Here is a 20,316-nt window from a genome sequence, read left to right as displayed (position 1 = left end):
CAAGTGGCTGGAATCTCAGTCTCTCCAAGTATTCTTACTGTCTTAGCTTTCCACCCCCACTTATCTCCAGAGCACCATGTAATGTAGGTTCATGCTCCCAGAGCAGATCTCCAGGGCTGTATGTTCAGCAGTCCTAGGCCTCCACCACCTCCCACTCCATTTCTCTTCCTCCCTCTGGTGAGCTTGGGTGGGGGGAGGGCTTGGGTCCCAGCAGATCACGGCTTTGGTACGTTACCCAGTCCTGTGAGGTTTGTTATTTTCTCCAGGTGTAGGCAGTCTGGTGCAGCCTTCTTTCCTGTTGCTCTTTCAGGATTAGTTGTATTAACTATATTTTCAAATTATATATGGTTTTGGGAGGAGCTTTCTCTCTCACCTCTCACACCGCCATCTTTAATCCTGTTGAATTCAGGTAAATTCTTAAGTAGGTTTTTTTTTCTTTAATTTTTTAAAATATACCATCAGAAATTAAAAGTGTGTTAGTACAAATTGTTTTGTTCCTTTATTTTACCATGTGTTCTCAAAACTCTCCCTGCTCACTTGTGTGTATTTATGTATTTTCTTTATATTTCAGTTTGAGACTCAGTCAGCCCTTCGTAATTAAAGTAACTAGAGCAGCAGTTGTAGTGGCTGTTCTGTGTTCCACTTCAGTGGCTCTCTAAGGTAACTGGGGTTAGTGCATTTGCTTATTTGCAATGTTGCTTTACTTCAGAGCTTTATAGGAAGGTGGTTTCTGTAATAATCCTCATAAAACCACTGGAAAGGTTTTAACCTGTGAGAATATTTGAATTGTTTTTGTTAACTTGGGCCAAATTCTAAAAGCTGCTAAATTTGGGTATCCTTGGATTTTATGGCAGGTAAGATGTTAAAAATATATAGTTGCTTTCTTAGGGGTCAGAACTAAGGCTCTTCTCCTGTAATGCACATAAGGTAATTCTTTGTTAACAGATGACTACTGACTAACATCTCCATAGTCTACTGTCATTTTTTTGAGTGGCTATGGTGGGTCAAATGCAGGGATGGCTGGCAAATACTAGTTGAGCATTGCCCTCAGGAAAATTAGCCCTGAGGGTGAGGGAAAGGCAGTTAAAAGGCATTCATAGCACAGGGCAATCACTGTTCTGATGATAACTTGGTCATTATCAGAACTTGTATTTGAGAGATGCGTGATTAGCAGGGCTGCCACATCTGCTTGCATAGGTTGTGCTCTGAACAATTCCAGGGAGCATCTTTCATGTTGAATTCTATGAGGGCAGTCCTAATAATTGTGGAGAATGGAATCCGGTCCTGCAGCATCAGGAGGAGCTTCCATGCCTGGGAGAAGTGAGAGCTATACTGTGACTTGAAGGGTGAGTAGGAGTTAACCCAGTACAGATGGTTAGGGAGGTGAGAGTGGGAAGAGAGTTTTAGGCAGAGGTTCAGGGGAAAGACTGATTAATGTATTCCAAAGGGTAGCTGGTGTTCAGCTGAAAGTCTTGGCCTGGGCCTTTAAGGAATGGCAAACAGGTCAGGAATGTGGTCTGCTGTAGTAACCTTTGTAGTTTAGTCCTTTGGCAGTTGACTTAAATTTGATTAATGTGTTTAATTGCAGGGGAAATACATAAAACAGTAATTAAATTGTGTTAAATGATGACTCAGCAACAGGTACACTGTCCTTGATTTTGGAAAATGTCAGAGTATGAGGCAGAAACAAGTAAATTATATAGCTGATCTAAAACAGAAAATGGATGCTGCAATTTGAAAGGTCCTTAGACAATCCAGAAATCTGCTGGCCTCACATTGTCTTCTGTTTTTAAAAATTGAAGTATCATTGATATACAATCTCATATTAATTTCAAGTATACAACATAGTGGTTTAATAGTTACCCATATTATTAAATCCTCATCCCCACTCGTGCAGTTACTATCTGTCAACATAGGAAAATGTATTGACTATATTCTCCATGCTGCAGTACCATCCCCATGACCATCCTATGTTATGATTGAGAATTTTTTGCCCCTTTATCCCCCTTAACATCCCCACTCACCCACCCCAACCCGTGCCCCATGGTAACCACCAGTCACCTCTCAGTGTCTATGGGACTCCCATTATCTTCTGCTCAAATATATCCATGAGTTTTATTTTAAAAGCTTTTTAAAGAAAATATGTTTAAGAATATGGGCAGTCATCCATGTTGTTGGGATTTGAGGGACTGCATTAGTGATAGTCTGTTCAAAATATTGAACCAGTTGGAGATAAATAAGCCAAGTGGATACAGATTCAAGTATCTCATTTATTAGAGACATAGCTTGGAGAGGGTGGTTTAGGTGTGTGGCAACAATGGACTTCCAGATACCATAGCCCTAGATTAGGCAGAAATAATCCTTCCAGACCTCAGAGGTGTTGAGCCAACATAGGACCCACCTAGAATGAATGAGGCAAGCGTAATCAACCTATACTTGGGTACCATATTGGACTCCTCTAGTTAAAAGATCAGTCATTGAGCCCAAGTCTGCCTTCTTGGTCCTAGTTTTCAATAAAAGACCTTCCACTCTTCCATTCTACACTAGAATGGGCATTTTCATTTTGTAAAGACTGTCAGAAGGTATGTGGTATGTGGTCACCCATAGAGAAATGCTAAGAAGCCCATCAGTGATGGGAAATTCTCCCTGTTGTCTCACCCAAGAGTTTCATGGCATAGTATAATGATTTTTCCATGTCTAGTTTTCTAGTGTAGATATCTGAGGCCTAAAATCACTTTCTTCCTCTTTTTACTAACTGTGACATTCCATATTTGGGGAAACTACTTAGAAGTTGGTGTTTCTGAATCACATAAACTTGTTCCATTTTGGTTTTAATAAAATCTTTGGAATTTTAGCTATTGAAGAGGGGCATTGGATTGGTGACTGAACTCTTGACTAATAGGCTTGATGTTCAGTATTTTAGTGTCTCATATACAATGGGGGCAAGACAGAACTTTTGTCTTGCAGAGCTATGGACGCAGTTTATTTTTTAAATTAAAGTCAACCTCCATCAGGGTAGCATTAATGCCAGGCTGGGTATTTGGTGAGTCATAGGTTTTCTGTTGTATTTTCAAGAATTATCAGATTTGGAGCAACTAGAACTCTCATACATTGTTGGGGGGTAGGGAAGAGTTGTCACAAAATGTTATAGGAACTCTGGGAAATGGTTTGGCAGATTCTTATAAACATACACTTGCCCTGTGACTGAGCAATTCTACTCTACCCTAGAGAAATGAAAACATGGTCACATAAAACCCTGTTTATGGATGTTCATAGAAGCTTTGTTTGTGATAGCCAAAAGCTGGAAACAACCCAGATCTCCCTCAAGAGGTGAATGGATAAACAACCTCTAGTATAGTCATACCATTGAGTACTACTCAACAATAAAAAAGGAAACAAGTATTAATTCACATACTACTTGGGTGAATCTCAAAGGTGTTATGTTAAGTGAGAAAAGACAGTCTCAAAAGGTCACATACTATATGGTTGCATTTATGTAACCTTGAAAAGACAATATTCTAGTAATGGGAAGCGAATCAGTGGTTGCTGGGGTTATAGAAAGGGTGAAGGTATAACTGTCAAGTGATAGTACAAGGGACTTTTCCTAGCATGCTAGAACTGTTCAGTATCTATGGCGGTGCTTATATGAGTCTATATGTAGTTAAAATTCATAGAGCTGTACACCAAAAGAAAAAATAAATTTTATTGTAAGACAATTTAAAAAGTAAAAAAAAAAATCTCAAAAGATGGCATCAAGAAATTTTGAAAAGAATGGGGAAAATAAGACTAAGCTACAGACTGGGGGAAAATATTTGTACATCATATATTCAATAAGGTATTGTATCCAGTTGTATCCAGAATTCATAAAGATCTCTTACAATTCAATAAGACAGCCTGATTAAAACATGGCAAAAGATTGAATGGACATTTTACCAAAGAAGAAATAAGAATGGTTCATAAACATATAAATAGATGCTTGACATCATTAGGCATTAGGGAGGTACAAATTAAAACCACAGTGAGATACCACTTAATACTCTAAAATAGGTATAATCAAAAGAAAATAACAAGTGTTGTTGAGCATGAAAACAAACTATAACTCTCATATGTTGCTTGTGGGGATATAAAACGGTACAGGTTCCTAAATGGAAAACAAAGTTTGGCAGCTTCTTAAAACAGTAAACATAGACTTACCATATGACACAGCAGCTCTACTCCTGGGTGTCTAGAGAAATGAAAATATATATCCACACAGACTTATATGTGAATGTTCATAGCAGCATTTTTCATAATAGAAAAAAGTAGGAACAACCAAAAATGCTCATCAGCTGGTGAATAGGTGAACAAAATATTGTCTCTCTACACAAAAGAGTATTATTCAGCAAAAAAGTAATGAAGTGCTGATACCTTCCTTCCACGTAGGTGAACCTTGAAAACATTATACTCAGTGAAAGAAGCCAGACACAAAAGACTACATATTGTATGATTCCATTTATATGAAGTGTCCAGTGAAGGCAAAATACATAGAGAAAGCAGATCAGTAGTTGCCTGGGGCTGGGGGTAGGGAATAGTAACTGCAAATGGAAGTCTTCCAAAATTATATTGTGATGATAGCTATAAATTGAGCTCTGTGAATATACTAAAAATCATTGAATTGTACAGTTAAGTGGGTGAATTTTATGGTCTATAAATTGTACTTCAATAAAATGGCTTTTAAATGGTGTTCCACTGCATATTCACAACAAGCAACAAAAATATTTTGGGTGAAGTCTCCTTGAAGATAATATATCACTTAGTAGCATAATTGCATAATAAATAGTAGAGCAAAGGAGAAAATATATTGAAAAGGGTGTAACATTCATTCTCAAAACCAGAGTCACTTAAATGACCCCCAGACTCGAGAAGTCATCGTCAATGCCGGCATTCTCTTTATTCACTGAATTAGAAATAGTTATCACTCTCCTCAAACACAGTGTCACAGTGTAACTGGGTGTGGAATGGGGTGCTGGCTTTTCTCAGAATTTCAGATGAAGCTTTAGAACTGAGAACAACCCTTAGAGTGCTATAAAACCCCCCACAGTGGTGGCTACACCGAGCTGGTGGTCTTCTACTCCCAATAACTCATAGAAGGGAAGTCAGCTCTCATTAGAAGAGGACAGTGCATCAATGCACCTGTTGCCCAACTCCTTAACAAAACCTTATTAATAGAGACATCTAAATATTGCAGCAGATGGATGGCTGTCTATAATTATAGCTAACTGAGTGTTGACTTGTTCAACTGTCCTCCCAACAATCTCAGTCACAGAAGCTGGAACTGGCACTAATGGGGGCTGGTGTCTTTAATGGCTTCATGTGATCTTTGAATCACATTTCATCCATAATTAAATTGCTTCCTCATACCACTAGTTTTTGGATGGGCACATATATAAACTGTATATAGGGTTTTTTTATTGTTTTTGTTGTGTCTTTTAAAAATTAGGGAAGCTGGCAGTTGTATAAAATCAGCATGGTATGGCAATACACTTGATTTTAATACCCCCAAGTTGAAACAGTCTTGAACTTACTTTCTTGCAAAAGCCTTGAATTTTTGCACCATCTTGTTTTAGGCCCTATCAAATGTCAGAGGAATTTCATCCATATTTGCTTTTTGTAAAGGCTCAAAATTAAATTCTTTCCTGATATTAGTCACATACTTGTGAAATCAGTATGTCTGTCTTCATCAGCTGACACCTTATGTGCTATTTTTCTGGCCCACATACATAGTAGGTTATTTCTTTGTGTAATCTGGAACATTGTACTGTTGATCCAGTAAAGACATCCATGCCTCTGTTGCTTTCCATTGTTTTTTGTGAGTACTGAACTTTCTGAGTTAAAAAAGAAATCTAATGTGTTTTAATTCCTTGTAATTATAGCCTCCTTACAGTTCTATGTCAGAGGGTGTCTTCCAGATCTAGCAGATGAAGATTTGCCATTCATGTTTTTTCCAAGTCTTTGCCATTTTCTCACCAAAATTTCCCTCTATAGTCCTAATATCTTATTCTTTATTAAGTGGAAGATGATTAAATGTGAATTTAGTATCATAGCAATGACTCTGTCCTTTTGTGCCATGGACTACAGTGGTAACACGTATGACTGTTAAATATTTGCGGAGTTACTCAGACTTACTTTGAGTTAGCAGTGTATTCTGTTGCTTGGTATACTTTTAGTCAAAACTGTCAGGATGTTGTTGAACTATCTTGCTGTTGTTTTATGTTGCTATATTCTATTACAAGGGGGCAGCATCATCACCTCCACTGTCTCCCTTTCACCTTTAATATGGGGTGCATTGGGCCCAGGGCATTGGAGTGGAGAGCAATCCCAGAGAACCCTGAAGAGACCCCTGCCTCTGCCTGCCTTGTTACCATCACAGCCAGGGATGAGGTGCAGCTGCCAGAGCCGGCCCTGGTCCCATCCCCATCAGTGTGGCTGTGAGCAGTGGGACAGAGCCGGCAGTTTCCTGCCACCCCTTCTCAGTGCTGCCACCACTCATCGTGGCTCCAGAGGCAGAGGTGGAGCGAGTGGTTGCCCACCAGCGGGGATCAGAAAATCACTGTAGTGAATGTTTGGGGAATAGTAAAATGACTCAATGTAAGAGAGATATATGGTTTCAATCACAGGCATGACACCAACCAGTGCATATTTGTACACTAGACTGCCATGAAGTGAACCCCCCAGAGGCACCTTCACAATGCAGAGAAACTGTTGAGTTTGAAGTTGTTGAAGGAGAAAAGGGTGTGGAAGCAGAAAGAGTCCCAGGCTCTGGTGGAGTTCCAGTCCCAGATGAAACGCTGACCTCTTAATTAAAAAGCCAAACGTCATTTCCTGCCCCTGTTAGTCAATGTGTTGTTAAAATTCATTACCACTTTTTTAAAATTAATTTTATTTTGGTATCATTAATCTACAATTACATGAAGGACATTATGTTTACTAGGTTCCCTCCTTCACCAAGTCCCCGCCACATACCCGTTCACAGTCACTGTCCGTCCACATAGTAAGATGCTGTGAAATCACTACTTGTCTTCTCTGTGCTGCACAGCCCTCCCCGTGCCCCCACCAACACTATACATGTTAATTGTAATGCCCACTTTCTTTTTTCCTGCCCTTATCCCTCCCTTCCCACCCGTCCTCCCCAGTCCCTTTCCCTTTGGTAACTGTTAGTCCGTTCTTGGGTTTTGTGCTTCTGCTGCTGTTGTGTTCCTTCAGTTTTCTTTTGTTCTTATACTCCACATATGAGTGAAATCATTTGATACTTGTCTTTCTCCGCCTGGCTTATTTCACTGAGCGTAATACCCTCTAGCTCCATCCATGTTGTTGCAAATGGTAGGATCTGCTTTTTTCTAATAGCTGAGTAATATTCCATTGTGTATATGTACCACATCTTCTTTATCCATTCATCTACTGATGGACATTTAGGTTGCTTCCATATCTTGGCTATTGTAAATAGTGCAGCAATAAACATAGGGGTGCATCTGACTTTTTCAAACTGGAGTGCTGCATTATTGGGGTAAATTCCTAGGAGTGGAATTCCTGGGTCAAATGGTATTTCTATTTTGAGCATTTTGAGGAACCTCCATACTGCTTTCCACAATGGTTGAACTAATTTACATTCCCACCAGCAGTGGAGGAGGGTTCCCCTTTCTCTACAACCTCGCCAACATTTGTTGTTGTTTGTCTTTTGGATGGTAGTGATCCTTACTGGTGTGAGGTAATATCTCATTGTGGTTTTAATTTGCATTTCTCTGATGACAAGCGATGTGGAGCATCTTTTCATGTGTCTGTTGGCCATCTGAATTTCTTCTTTGGAGAACTGTCTGTTCAGCTCCTCTGCCCATTTTTTTTTTTTTTTTTTTGAGAGGGCATCTCTCATATTTATTGATCAAATGGTTGTTAACAACAATAAAATTCAGTATAGGGGGGTCAATGCTCAATGTACAATCATTAATCCATCTCAAGCCTAATTCTCGTCAGTCTCCAATCTTCTGAAGCATAACGAACAAGTTCTTACATGGTGAACGAATTCTTACAGAGTGAATAAATTCTTACATGGTGAACAGTACAAGCCTCTGCCCATTTTTTAATTGGATTATTTGCTTTTTGTTTGTTGAGGTGTGTGATCTCTTTATACATTTTGGATGTCAAGCCTTTATTGGATCTGTCATTTATGAATATATTCTCCCATACTGTAGGATGCCTTTTTGTTCTATTGATGGTGTCCTTTGCTCTACAGAAGCTTTTCAGCTTGATATAGTCCCACTTGTTCATTTTTGCTTTTGTTTCCCTTGCCCCGGGAGATATGTTCATGAAGAGGTCACTCATGTTTATGTCCAAGAGATTTTTGCCTATGTTTTTTTCTAAGAGTTTTATGGTTTCATGACTTACATTCAAGTCTTTGATCCATTTTGAATTTACTTTTGTGTATGGGGTTAGACAATGATCCAGTTTCATTCTCTTACATGTAGCTGTCCAGTTTTGCCAGCACCATCTGCTGAAGAGACTGTCATTTCCCCATTGTATGTCCATGACCCCTTTATCGAATATTAGTTAACCATATATGTTTGGGTTAATGTTTGGAGTCTCTATTCTGTTCCATTGGTCTGTGGCTCTGTTCTTGTGCCAGTACCAAATTGTCTTGATTACTGTGGCTTTGTAGTAGAGCTTGAAGTTGGGGAGTGAGATCCCCCCCCCACTTTATTCTTCTTTCTCAGGATTGCTTTGGCTATTTGGGGTCTTTGGTGTTTCCATATGAATTTTTGAACTATTTGTTCCAGTTCATTGAAGAATGCTGTTGGTAGTTTGATAGGGATTGCATCGAATCTGTATATTGCTTTGGGCAGGATGGTCATTTTGACGATATTAATTCTTCCTAGCCAGGAGCATGGGATGAGTTTCCATTTGTTAGTGACCGCTTTAATTTCTCTTAAGTGTCTTATAGTTTTCAGGGTATAGGTCTTTCACTTGCTTGGTTCGGTTTATTCCTAGGTATTTTATTCTTTTTGATGCTATTGTGAATGGAATTGTCTTCCTGATTTCTCTTCCTTTTAGTTTATTGTTAGTGTATAGGAAAGCCACAGATTTCTGTGTATTAATTTTGTATCCTGCAACTCTGCTGAATTCCGATATTAGCTCTAGTAGTTTCAGAGTGGAGTCTTTAGGGTTTTTTATGTACAATATCATGTCACCTGCAAATAGTGACAGTTTAACTTCTTCTTTACCGGTCTGGATTCCTTGTATTTCCTTGTTTTGTCTAATTGCCGTGGCTAGGACCTCCAGTACTATGTTGAATAACAGTGGGGAGAGTGGGCATCCCTGTCTTGTTCCCGATCACAGAGGAAAAGCTTTCAGCTTCTCACTGTTCAATATGATGTTGGCTGTGGGTTTATCACATTTATCGCCTTTATTATGTTGAGGTACTTGCCCTCTATGCCCATTTTGTTGAGAGTTTTTATCATGAATGGATGTTGAATTTTGTCGAATGCTTTTTCAGCATCTATGGAGATGATCATGTGGTTTTTGTCTTTCTTTTTGTTGATGTGGTGGATGATGTTGATGGATTTTCGAATGTTGTACCATCCTTGCGTCCCTGGGATGAATCCCACTTGGTCATGGTGTATGATCCTTTTGATGTATTTTTGAATTCGGTTTGCTAATATTTTGTTGAGTATTTTTACATCTACATTCATCAGGGTTATTGGTTTGTAGTTCTCTTTTTTGGTGGGGTCTTTGCCTGGTTTTGGTATTAGGGTGATGTTGGCTTCATAGAATGAGTTTGCGAGTATTCCCTCCTCTTCTATTTTTTGGAAAACTTTAAGGAGAGTGGGTATTATGTCTTCTCTGTATGTCTGACAAAATTCCAAGGTAAATCCATCTGGCCCGGGGGTTTTGTTCTTTGGTAGTTTTTTGATTACTGCTTCAATTTCATTGCTGGTAATTGGTCTGTTTAGATTTTCTGTTTTTTTCTGGGTCAGTCTTGGAAGGTTGTATTTTTCTAGAAAGTTGTCCATTTCTCCTAGGTTTCCCAGGTTGTTGGCATATAGGTTTTCATAGTACTCTCTAATAATTCTTTGTATTTCTGTGGGGTCCGTCATGATTTTTCCTTTCTCGTTTCTGATTCTGTTGATGTGTGTTGATTCTCTTTTCCTCTTAATAAGTCTGGCTAGAGGCTTATCTATTTTGTTTATTTTCTCAAAGAACCAGCTCTTGGTTTCATTGATTTTTGCTATTGTTTTATTCTTCTCAATTTTACTTATTTCTTCTCTGATCTTTATTATGTCACTCCTTCTGCTGACCTTAGGCCTCATTTGTTCTTCTTTTTACAATTTCGATAATTGTGACATTAGACCATTCATTTGGGATTGTTCTTCTTTCTTTAAATATGCCTGGATTGCTATGTACTTTCCTCTTAAGACTGCTTTTGCTGTATCCCACAGTAGTTGGGGTTTTGTATTGTTGTTGTCATTTGTTTCCATATATTGCTGGATCTCCATTTAAATTTGGTCATTGATCCATTGATTATTTAGGAGCATGTTGTTAAGCCTCCATGTGTTTGTGAGCCTTTTTGCTTTCTTTGTACAATTTATTTCTCGTTTTATACCTTTGTGGTCTGAAAAGTTGGTTGGTAGCATTTCAATCTTTTCGAATTTACTGAGGCTCTTTTTGTGGCCTAGTATGTGGTCTATTCTGGAGAATGTTCCATGTGCACTTGAGAAGAATGTGTATCCTGTTGCTTTTGGATGTAGAGTTCTGTAGATGTCTATTAGGTCCATGTGTTCTAGTGTGTTGTTCAGTGCTGCCTCTGTGTCCTTACTTATTTTCTGTCTGGTGGATCTGTCCTTTGGAGTGAATGGTGTGTTGAAGTCTCCCAAAATGAATGCATTGCATTCTATTTCTTCCTTTAATTCTGTTAGTATTTGTTTCACGTATGTTGGTGCTCCTATATTGGGTGCATATATATTTATAATGGTTATATCCTCTTGTTGGACTGAGCCCTTTATCATTATGTAATGTTCTTCTTTATCTCTTGTTACCTTCTTTATTTTGAAGTCTGTTTTGTCTGATACTAGTATTGCAACACCTGCTTTTTTCTCTCTGTTGTTTGCATGAAATATCTTTGTCCACCCCTTTACTTTAAGTCTGTGCATTTCTTTGGGTTTGAGGTGAGTCTCTTGTAAGCAGCATATGGATGGGTCTTGCCTTTTTATCCATTCTATTATTCTGTGTATTTTGATTGGTGCATTCAGTCCATTTACATTTAGGGTGATTATTGAAAGGTATGTACTTATTGCCATTGCAGGCTTTAAGTTTGTGGTTACCAAAGGTTCAAGGTTAGCTTCTTTACTATCTTACTGTCTAACTTAACTCGCTTATTGAGCTATTATAAACATGGACTGATGATTCTTTATTACTCTCCCTTCTTATTCCTCCTCCTCCCTTCTTCATATGTTGGGTGTTTTGTTCTGTGCTCTTTTTAGGAGTGCTCCCATCTAGAGCAGTCCCTGTAAGATGCCCTGTAGAGGTGGTTTGTGGGAGGCAAATGCCCTCAAGTTTTGCTTGTCTAGTAATTGTTTAATCCCTCCTTCATATTTAAATGATAATCGTGCTGGATACAGTATTCTTGGTTCGAGGCCCTTCTGTTTCATTGTTTTAAGTATATCATGCCATTTTCTTCTGGCCTGTAGGGTTTCTGTTGAGAAGTCTGATGATAGCCTGATGGGTTTTCCTTTGTAGGTGACCTTTTTTTTCTCTCTGGCTACCTTTAATACTTTGTCCTTGTCTTTAATCTTTGCCATTTTAATTATTATGTGTCTTGGTGTTGCCCTCCTTGGATCCCTTGTCATGGGAGTTCTGTGTACCTCTGTGGTCTGAGAGGCCATTTCTTCCCCTAGTTTGGGAATGTTTTCAGCAATTATTTCTTCAAAGACACTTTCTATCTCTTTTTCTCTCTCTTCTTCTTCTGGTACCCCTATAATGCAGATATTTTTCCTTTTCAATTGGTCACACAGTTCTCTTAATATTCTTTCATTCCTGGAGATCCTTTTATCTCTCTCTGCATCAGCTTCCCTGTATTCCTGTTCTGTTTTCTAGTCCATTAATGTTCTCTTGCATCTCGTCCATTCTGCTTTGAAGTCCTTCCAGAGATTGTTTTATTTCTGTTTTCTCCCTCCTTAGTTCTTGCGTATTTCTCTGCAAGTCCATCAGCATGGTTATGACTTTTGTTTTGAATTCTTTTTCAGGAAGACTGGTTAAATCTATCTCCCCATGTTCCTTCTCAGGGGAAGATGTAGAAGATGTCGAAGCTGTCTGGGTTAGTCTTGTCTGGATCATATTTTTTTTGCCTGTTCATGTTGATAGGTGCAGTGGTATGCTATTGAAGCGTCAGTCAGCTGGGATAGCCTAGACTTTCTTAAGTTGCTCCTGGCCTTTCTTTACTGGGACAACTGCGACCCCTAGTGGCTTTTGTTGGGCAATTGCATGTAGACTGGGTTTCTGTATCTTGGGCGGCCAGTATGGAGGAAGCTCCCTTGCCCTGAGCGTGGCCAGCCTCAGGCTGCTGCTCTGCTATGGCGGGGCCTTGGAGTGGTAATGGACGGGGGCTGTTTGGCTGTTTACCTCCATGAGGGGACTCAGAGCTGTTGCCCTGGGGGTTAGTGCGCCCGGAGTTCCCTGAAATTTTCAGCCGCTGGACTGTGACCCGGAATGCTTCCGTCCAGCTTTGGGGTCCCTGTCCCTTTAAGAATTTCAAAAAGCACTCGCTTTTCTTTGTCCCAGGAGCACCGGCTGCGGGACCCACTCACAGATCTTACTGTCCTGCTTCCCTAGTTTCTGGCACCCCACGGATGCACTTTGTGTCTGTGCTCTGGTGCTGATGGCTAGGGCTGGGTGTTTAGCAGTCCTGGGCTCCCTCTCCCTCCCCGCTCCGACTACTCTTTTCCCGCTGGGCGCTGGGGTGAGGGGCCTCAGGTCCCGCTGGGCTGCGGCTTGTATCTTACCCCTTTCACCAGGCGCTGGGTTCTCGCATGTGTGAATGTAGTCTGGCTGTTGTCCTGTGTCTTCTGGTCTCTCTTTTAGGGATAGTTGTATTTGTTGTATTTTCAAAAATATATATGTTTTTGGGAGGAGATTCCCACTGTCCTGCTAACGCCACCATCTTGGCTCCACCTCTCATTACCACTTTCTCTGCAGTGTTTTCTAAGGTAGAGAGGTCAGGAGTTTTTGCAGGACCCCTGGAGCCAGGGCATCCCAAGCTGGTTGAGCCCTTGGCCTCCTCATCTAGGCCTGCACAGAAGGGATATGCCCTTTTGCTCAGTGACCTTTTCCCTGTCCTGGAAAAAAAATTCTTCAGGCACTGGAACTGTTACCAGAGGCAGGTCCTTGGTATTGTGAGAAAGGACTCAAGAACAGATGCAGAAAAAGCCATTGAACATTAAAGAGTTTATTTGGAGAATAAAAGTTCAGACAAAGAGAAAAGTATACATCCGAGAGTTGGGGCACTGGCAGACCTAGTGGGAGTCATGCTGAGGAAACATCTGGGAGCCTTTTTATACACAGGATGATGGGTATTCACTAAGTGGGATTAGGTTTCAAAGGGAACAGGTGGTGTCTTCTAGGCTTGCTCCACCTTCCTGCAGTCGGGGGAGTTTTTTTGATTATATTTGGTTTTCCTGGAGCTTTCAAGGCATAGAGGGAGGTGTGATTTCTACTATGTTAATGACAGAGGGGTGGGGATTTTACTTTGTTAGTGAGTGTATAATGTACTTTGGGGTGAAGTTTGGGTCAACTTTTCTTCCATGTTGGAACCAGCCAATTTTGGCCTGTTATCTCTATTCTCACTCCCCTCATCCCTGAGAACAACTTACACAGAAGATGTAGAATGTAAGCAAGCATTTAGCCTAGTGTGAGCATCAACCAAAGTCCCCCTCTGCCTCCCTGCTCATCTCTGGCTGTCTACCTGCTCTAACAGAGCTGAAAGGCTAGCTCTGGGAATCAGGGAAGACGATCTGAAGCAAAGGGTGCAGCTAATTTTTGCAGATCTGAACTGAAGGGGAACTAGAATTTCCCAGACTTGAACCAGTAACACATCACTGTGCTCTGACCTGCCCCTATGCTAACCTCCTTCCATGTCACTGAGGAGACTGATTTGAGCCTTGCCACCTATCTCCTTGCTCGGCCACCTCACTGTAAATTCTGTCTGCTAATGACCATGGATCAAGAGATTGGCTTTGCATTGCCAACCAGTCCCTGGACAAGCAGACCTGGTTCAATTTGGTTTCAAAGGCAGTAAATCTGCAGCAGATTTATATTATAGACATTCTGGGGGTCCTCCTTGTGCTTACCAGCAAAATTATCAGAATAATGAGAATGGGAAAAAGAAGGAGGGATTGTAGATTGCACCTGTACCTGGGCCATGCCCAGCAGCACACACCTTACTCCATGCAGAGACCCTTTGGGTGTTGACCAGAGTATTCCCACCCACCTGTTCAGGGAGAAGTGGTGAGGGTGCTGATGACCAGGGTGCAGGAGAACAGAGTAGACCAGGGAGACACATTATCCATCAGGGTTTTAGACCATGATTCTCTAGGGCCCTTCCTTGCCTTGGACAGCAATGAAGAGGAGCAGAAAACTCAAGAAGAGACCCAAGGTCACAGCAGCCACCTCAATGTAGGTACCCCCACAGACATCCAGAACACCCTAAACCACAAGATGGCAAAGAGACCACAGCTGGGAGGTGTTCTCCAAGGCTGAGCAGGGAGAGGCTGAGTGGTGGCTTACCATATCTGTCACCATCTGGCTTAGTCACCCAACAAGCAGAAATGAATCTGAAATTCCGGCAATAAGACCTAAAGACTGGTACCAAAGACCTTAAGTGCCTGCTTTTGCCCATTCACTAGATAACTAGAACTATCTAAATTGTAGAATTTTGATTATTTTTCCCTAAAGACATCATCTTTTTTATTGTTGTTAATGACCAACATGATTTAAGTCTGATTTTTCTCATACACTTTTAAAGATTTTTAAATTGTTTCATATCTGTTCAAGTCGAGAATATGAAGAACCTCATTTTTAACTTGGAGTAAAACTTGATAATTTGATTTTTTTTCACAAAAGTCAACACACTGCAAGTATATGTTAATACGTCAATAATAGTAATAATAATAAGCAATACCAATACAGACACAGTTTGGCTTAAAGAGCTGTACTTTTCTAGACTTTATGTATTATATGTTCTTCAACAAGAGTTTTCTTATGTCTTGGTGATGAGACATTATGGAATATTATGCATGAAATATAGTAAACATTTTTCTCATTTAACTTTCTCCATTAAGGGCAAATGAGGAGCAGCAGCATTTCACCATTCGATCTTTTAATATTGCTAGCAAAGAACTGAATATAGAGCAAAATCTGAAATTCTCCTTTTGGATAAAATGAGAGTTCCTGTGGCCAGGATTCTCACCTGGCCATGGTTGACTAGCTCACTGCACACCTGTGGGCAATACATGGCTGTTGACTCTATATAAAGTGCTCCACCTAGTACTCTGGGCACGACATGGTGGCAGGGCTGCAAGGCTGCAGGAGAGCAGAACAGAGGCTGGAGTGGTGGCAGCTCCGAGGACAGAGGCCCAGAGGATGGCTGTGCTGGACGGCTGTGCATGCAGAGAGGCCTGGAGGACAGCTGTGCGGGATGGCTCTGCGGGCAGAGGGGCCCAGAGGCAGAGACCAGCTTGCTGCATGCAGACTCTCTCTGAGTGAACGGGATTTTAGTGACTGACCTGCCACCTGGAAATAAAGTTGGGTATAACCCTTTCACCCCAAGAACGTTTTGCTGTCATTTTCTTTGGTCACACTGAATCCATAATGAACTTGCCCGGGGCTGAAACCCATTGGCAAGACACTCCTCCTAAAGGAGAATCATAGAAAGTGTATGGCAGTTATTTATGCTTTCTTAACATTTCACTCACCATTGCTTGGGCATACGTGACTCCTTTCCAGGGCCAGGGGAACAGCACTCTGTCCTCACTCTCAGAATTGAGTGATTATACACGAGTTTGCTGGGGCGTTTTTCCTAATGGAGAACTCCACTAAGAATGGAATGAGACTTGAAGACTTGCAGCTGATTATCTTAGCTGTGTCAGAGCCACAACCCCAAATCCTGATTGCAAAAATTTGCACTGTTGTATTTACCTCCCCTGGGGACATAATTACTTTCTCCATGGTCCCTAGGACTTGAATTGACATAAACAAAAGCATTTCCCCACCACCCTCTCCTCCATGTGTGGCAAAGCAAGTTGCATTTATGGCAACTAGAAATTCCCTCAGCTTGGTCCTTGGTGGCTGATGACTGCAGACTGGCTTGAAGGCTTGTGCTGGTACAAATCAAAGAACTCAGCAGCTCTGCTTTTTGCTGTTTTTGGCAGAAAACACTGCTTCTTGTCATCCATCTTCCTCCACCAGAAGCCTGAGATATGAGGCATGACCTGGTTGTTGAAAGTACTCAGTGCCACAATAACCAGGAGAGGTACTGTCTTACCTTTTCCTCCTCGTGACTGAGGGAGTTAGACCAGAGTAGATGGATTGTTAAACCTTCTGAGGGATTGTGCAGTTCCTCCTAAAATACATACTCTTACCTGGTCTCTAAGATTACTTCTGACTTTCTTAGTTTTTTGCAAATGGGCTGTGCCATAGTTTACATGCTCTCTCTGTCCTTCTGCAGGCCTGATATTTTTTCTGCTCTGTTTCAGGACTCATTGTCGGGGTGATCCTGAGGTATGGCACCCCTGCCACCAGTGGTCATGACAAGCCCCTCAGCTGCACCCAAGAAGACAGGGTCTTCAACACCTTATTAGTGAATGTCAGTGGGAAGTTCTTCGAGTACACCCTCAAAGGAGAAATCAGCCCTGGCAAGATCAACAGTGTAGAGCAGAATGATATGCTGAGGAAGGTGAGCTGGGGACACTCACCCAGTGTTGTCTTGATGTGGTTTTTGATTTTCCAGTTCCATCCTGACCTTGTGGAAAGAAATCCTTTCAAACTTCTGGAGCATCAGTAACATTTCTGGCTTTCAGTTTTGCTAGGAAGCTTTTGGGCTATGATGAGAAGACAGAACCAGATTTGAACTTGAATCTTTCAGCTTTATTAGGATCAGTAGCTGACATGGGCCACTGATTCTGCAGTGGGTTTGTACATTGCCACTCAGCCCACCTTTCAAGCCCCAAACTCTTCTTTTATCATATCTTATTATGATGCAGACATGAGATTGTTCCTTTCTTAAAACAAGATAGCATCCACTTCTAGCTTCTTTATTCAGTGTACAGAAGTGTAATTCTTAGTTTCTCATGGTTCTTTTGCTATGCTCTACAAATATTTATTGAGTGTCACTTACATTGGTAATTGATGCCAAAGGCTTAATGAATTTTCAGAGGAAGAGTATCTTGGTATCTTAGAATTTGAGTCTAAACATTGTTTTTTATTTGATGTTCGGGATAGCTAAAATGTACCACAGGAAAAGTGATTATATATCTCCTCAGGTGATTTCCATGATAGGCAAGAGAGCTGTATTTGTCCACATACATTCTATCACCTTATAGACCTGGACTTAGCAGCAGAAAGGTTCTATATAAAGTCTAGAGGATCCAGGTTGTGGGAAGCCCATTTTAATATAGAACAAGGCTAATGTGTATGAAGGCCTGTAGTCAAAGGCAGTATAGTGTGCAATAATTTCCAAAAATTAATTTATATTGTGTTCTGGATCTATCCTAGTCCTTAAAGAAAATTATTCTCAACTGCAGCATTAAGCGTGCCTATATTTTCCGTGTCCCTAATGACAGTTCTAGTGAACTCTTTCCTCTCAATACTTCATAAGAATGCATAGAATTTCCATAAACATTTGAGAAATTAAATGCAACTGAGAAAGATTCTCAGTGTAAATGCCATGCTAATGGCAATTTTGAAATGGCAACATAAATTCAGACCTAATAGGATAGGGGCAAAAAGGGAAGAGATCCCAACCCATTTCCATCTTTTAGATCATAATAGAAGATGAAGCTGACTTTCAGTATTATCTTTAGAAAAATGTTATTCAAATCCTCTCTGTTGAAACTTGCCACACAAAGCAAAGGTAGGAGAACAAACAAGGCTGAGATTATTGCTGTTAGTTGAGGGGAGAAGCAGCATGTTGAGGCAGCTTGATGCAGAGTATCAATGTGGGTATCAGGTAACCTTGTGCTGGTTCATACATTACTGGGTTTGATGACTTCCCGCAGGTTCTACTCTCTTTGGCCCAAGTGTCCTCATACTGGGTATTGTCCAGGGTCCCCTCTCATTCTGACATTTCATACTTTTCAGACTACTATTATCTTAGCAAGAAGTTTGAATAAAACATAATTTGAGTTTGTGTGTGTGTGTGTGTGTGTGAAAAAAAAGAAAAAGAAAAAAAAACATAATTTGAGAGGACCATTCAATTTTTTAATTAGGCTGATTAACATTTACAGTTTCTAAAGAGAAATACTAACTTTACTTTTAATAATTAGAATGAAGCTTTAAAAATAATTGAAAGATGAGCCAATTAATCTACCAGCCTGAACAAACACTTTAAAAAGGTTAGGAGGTTTATAAAATTCCTAATTTTTTTTCTGGATGTGATAAGACTTTGCTGTCTAATAGTTTCAGAGGGATTTCCCTGAATCAACCTGTAGTTAATTTCAGTCCCTTATTGCTGCTGAATTTATATTGATGTTCAAGAAGCCAATAACATCACAAGAGACTTTGATCTAGGCCACATCAAGTATCACAAAAGGCTGGTCCCTCAAAAGGAAACTTAAATTCAGCAGAATTATGTCTATAAATGATTCTGTGGAAGGATCCAGAAAATTTAATATAGAGAATCATGAGTGTATCTTTTATTGCAGTTGAACCTTTATAAAGGTTTGATAAAAATCAGGATTTATTTCTTGTTTAAAAACATTGATGAGAAGCTTTCTGTGAATTCTCAAAATTGTATTGAACTGTTTGTTGTGTGTTAATTCATATTAAACAGTACACCAGGAGCAGAAGTCAGAAGTGCTCTGTGGAGAAGAGCATGCCAGTCCATAGGGGAGCTGTGGCTTCTCTTTGGTGATGGATCCATGATATTTCAAATTTATGTTATTTGCTTTAAATATTTAAGCTTTAGTCAATGGCTTAATATATTAAGCAAACATTATAGCAGTAATTGGTACTAAACTAAAAATTGGCTTTTTTTTCTTACTAAACTTTTAGGTAACATTTGATCCAGAGGTTTTTTTCAATATTCTGCTGCCTCCAATTATTTTCCATGCTGGATACAGTTTAAAGAAGGTAAGAGATTTTTGCCAGTATTTCTTAAAGCATGGGAATCTCTCTGTTATTCTCCCTACATAATTTTCTAGTTTTTTGCTTCTCCCAGATTGCTCAATACTGTGTTATGCACCCACTCAGACTATATAGTTGACTCATCATCAGTGATTCATTTCTGTTTTAAAATCGGGAATTCTCATATGTTGCTGGTGGTAATGTAAAATGGTACAGCCATCCTGGAAAACAGTTTCACAGTTTTTTATAAAATTAAAGCTGAAATTACCATATGATTAAGAATTTTATTCCTGAGGATTTATTCCAGAGAAATGAAAACTTATGTTCACACAGCAACCTGTATATGATTATTCATAGCAACTTCATTTGTAATAGACAAAAACTGGAAACAACCAGAATGTCCTGCAATAGGTGAATGATTAACAAGCATCCATACCATGGAATACTACTCATCAATAAAATGGAGCAAATTATTGACAATCACAACAACCTGGATGGATCTCATAGGCATTGTGCTGAGTGAAAGGAATCCAATTTCAAAAGGTTAATACTGTATGTTGTCTTTGCAATTTCTGTGAATCTATAATTACTCCAAAATAAAAAGTTAAAAAAAAGTCTATCTTTGTTATTCAGGATTGTTGTGCTCAGCAGTAAGGCTGGATCTAAGTCTCTAGTTATTTAAAATACCAAATACCTTTACAAATAGTGTAAGTGAATCCCTTCTTCTCCCATTGTAGGTGTATTCTGTGAAAATTTAGCCTCCAAAAAGGCCTCCCTCAGATCAGCCAAGGAGCTTGTTTCAGCTGTTTTTCTGCATGGAGACTAAAGGAAGTCTTTTCAGTGAGCCTAGAGAATGGAGATCTTGGCTACCAATAAAACTTAGCAATATTCTTAGGAACTAGAGAATGCCTTCCAAATTGATAAAACCTCTACATAGAGCAATCAAGAAAAGAAATA

At 40.0% G+C, this 20,316-nt stretch overlaps 1 protein-coding gene across 3 annotated transcripts in view; it reads left to right on the top strand.

Moving 5' to 3' along the window:
- Positions 1-20,316, top strand: part of SLC9A7 (solute carrier family 9 member A7) — a 191,520-nt gene that overhangs the window by 57,928 nt on the left and 113,276 nt on the right. For all 3 annotated transcript variants that reach the window (XM_036996307.2, XM_036996306.2, XM_036996308.2), the window contains exons 2-3: positions 16,773-16,972; positions 19,288-19,365. In XM_036996307.2, the coding sequence (XP_036852202.1) occupies positions 16,773-16,972; positions 19,288-19,365 (278 nt within the window). The remainder of the gene's footprint in view (positions 1-16,772; positions 16,973-19,287; positions 19,366-20,316) is intronic.

Source organism: Manis javanica, chromosome X (assembly GCF_040802235.1).
Source record: "Manis javanica isolate MJ-LG chromosome X, MJ_LKY, whole genome shotgun sequence".
NCBI lineage: Eukaryota > Metazoa > Chordata > Mammalia > Pholidota > Manidae > Manis > Manis javanica.
The sequence above is the reverse complement of the archived record's forward strand: the minus strand, read 5'-3'. Positions and strand labels throughout refer to the sequence as shown.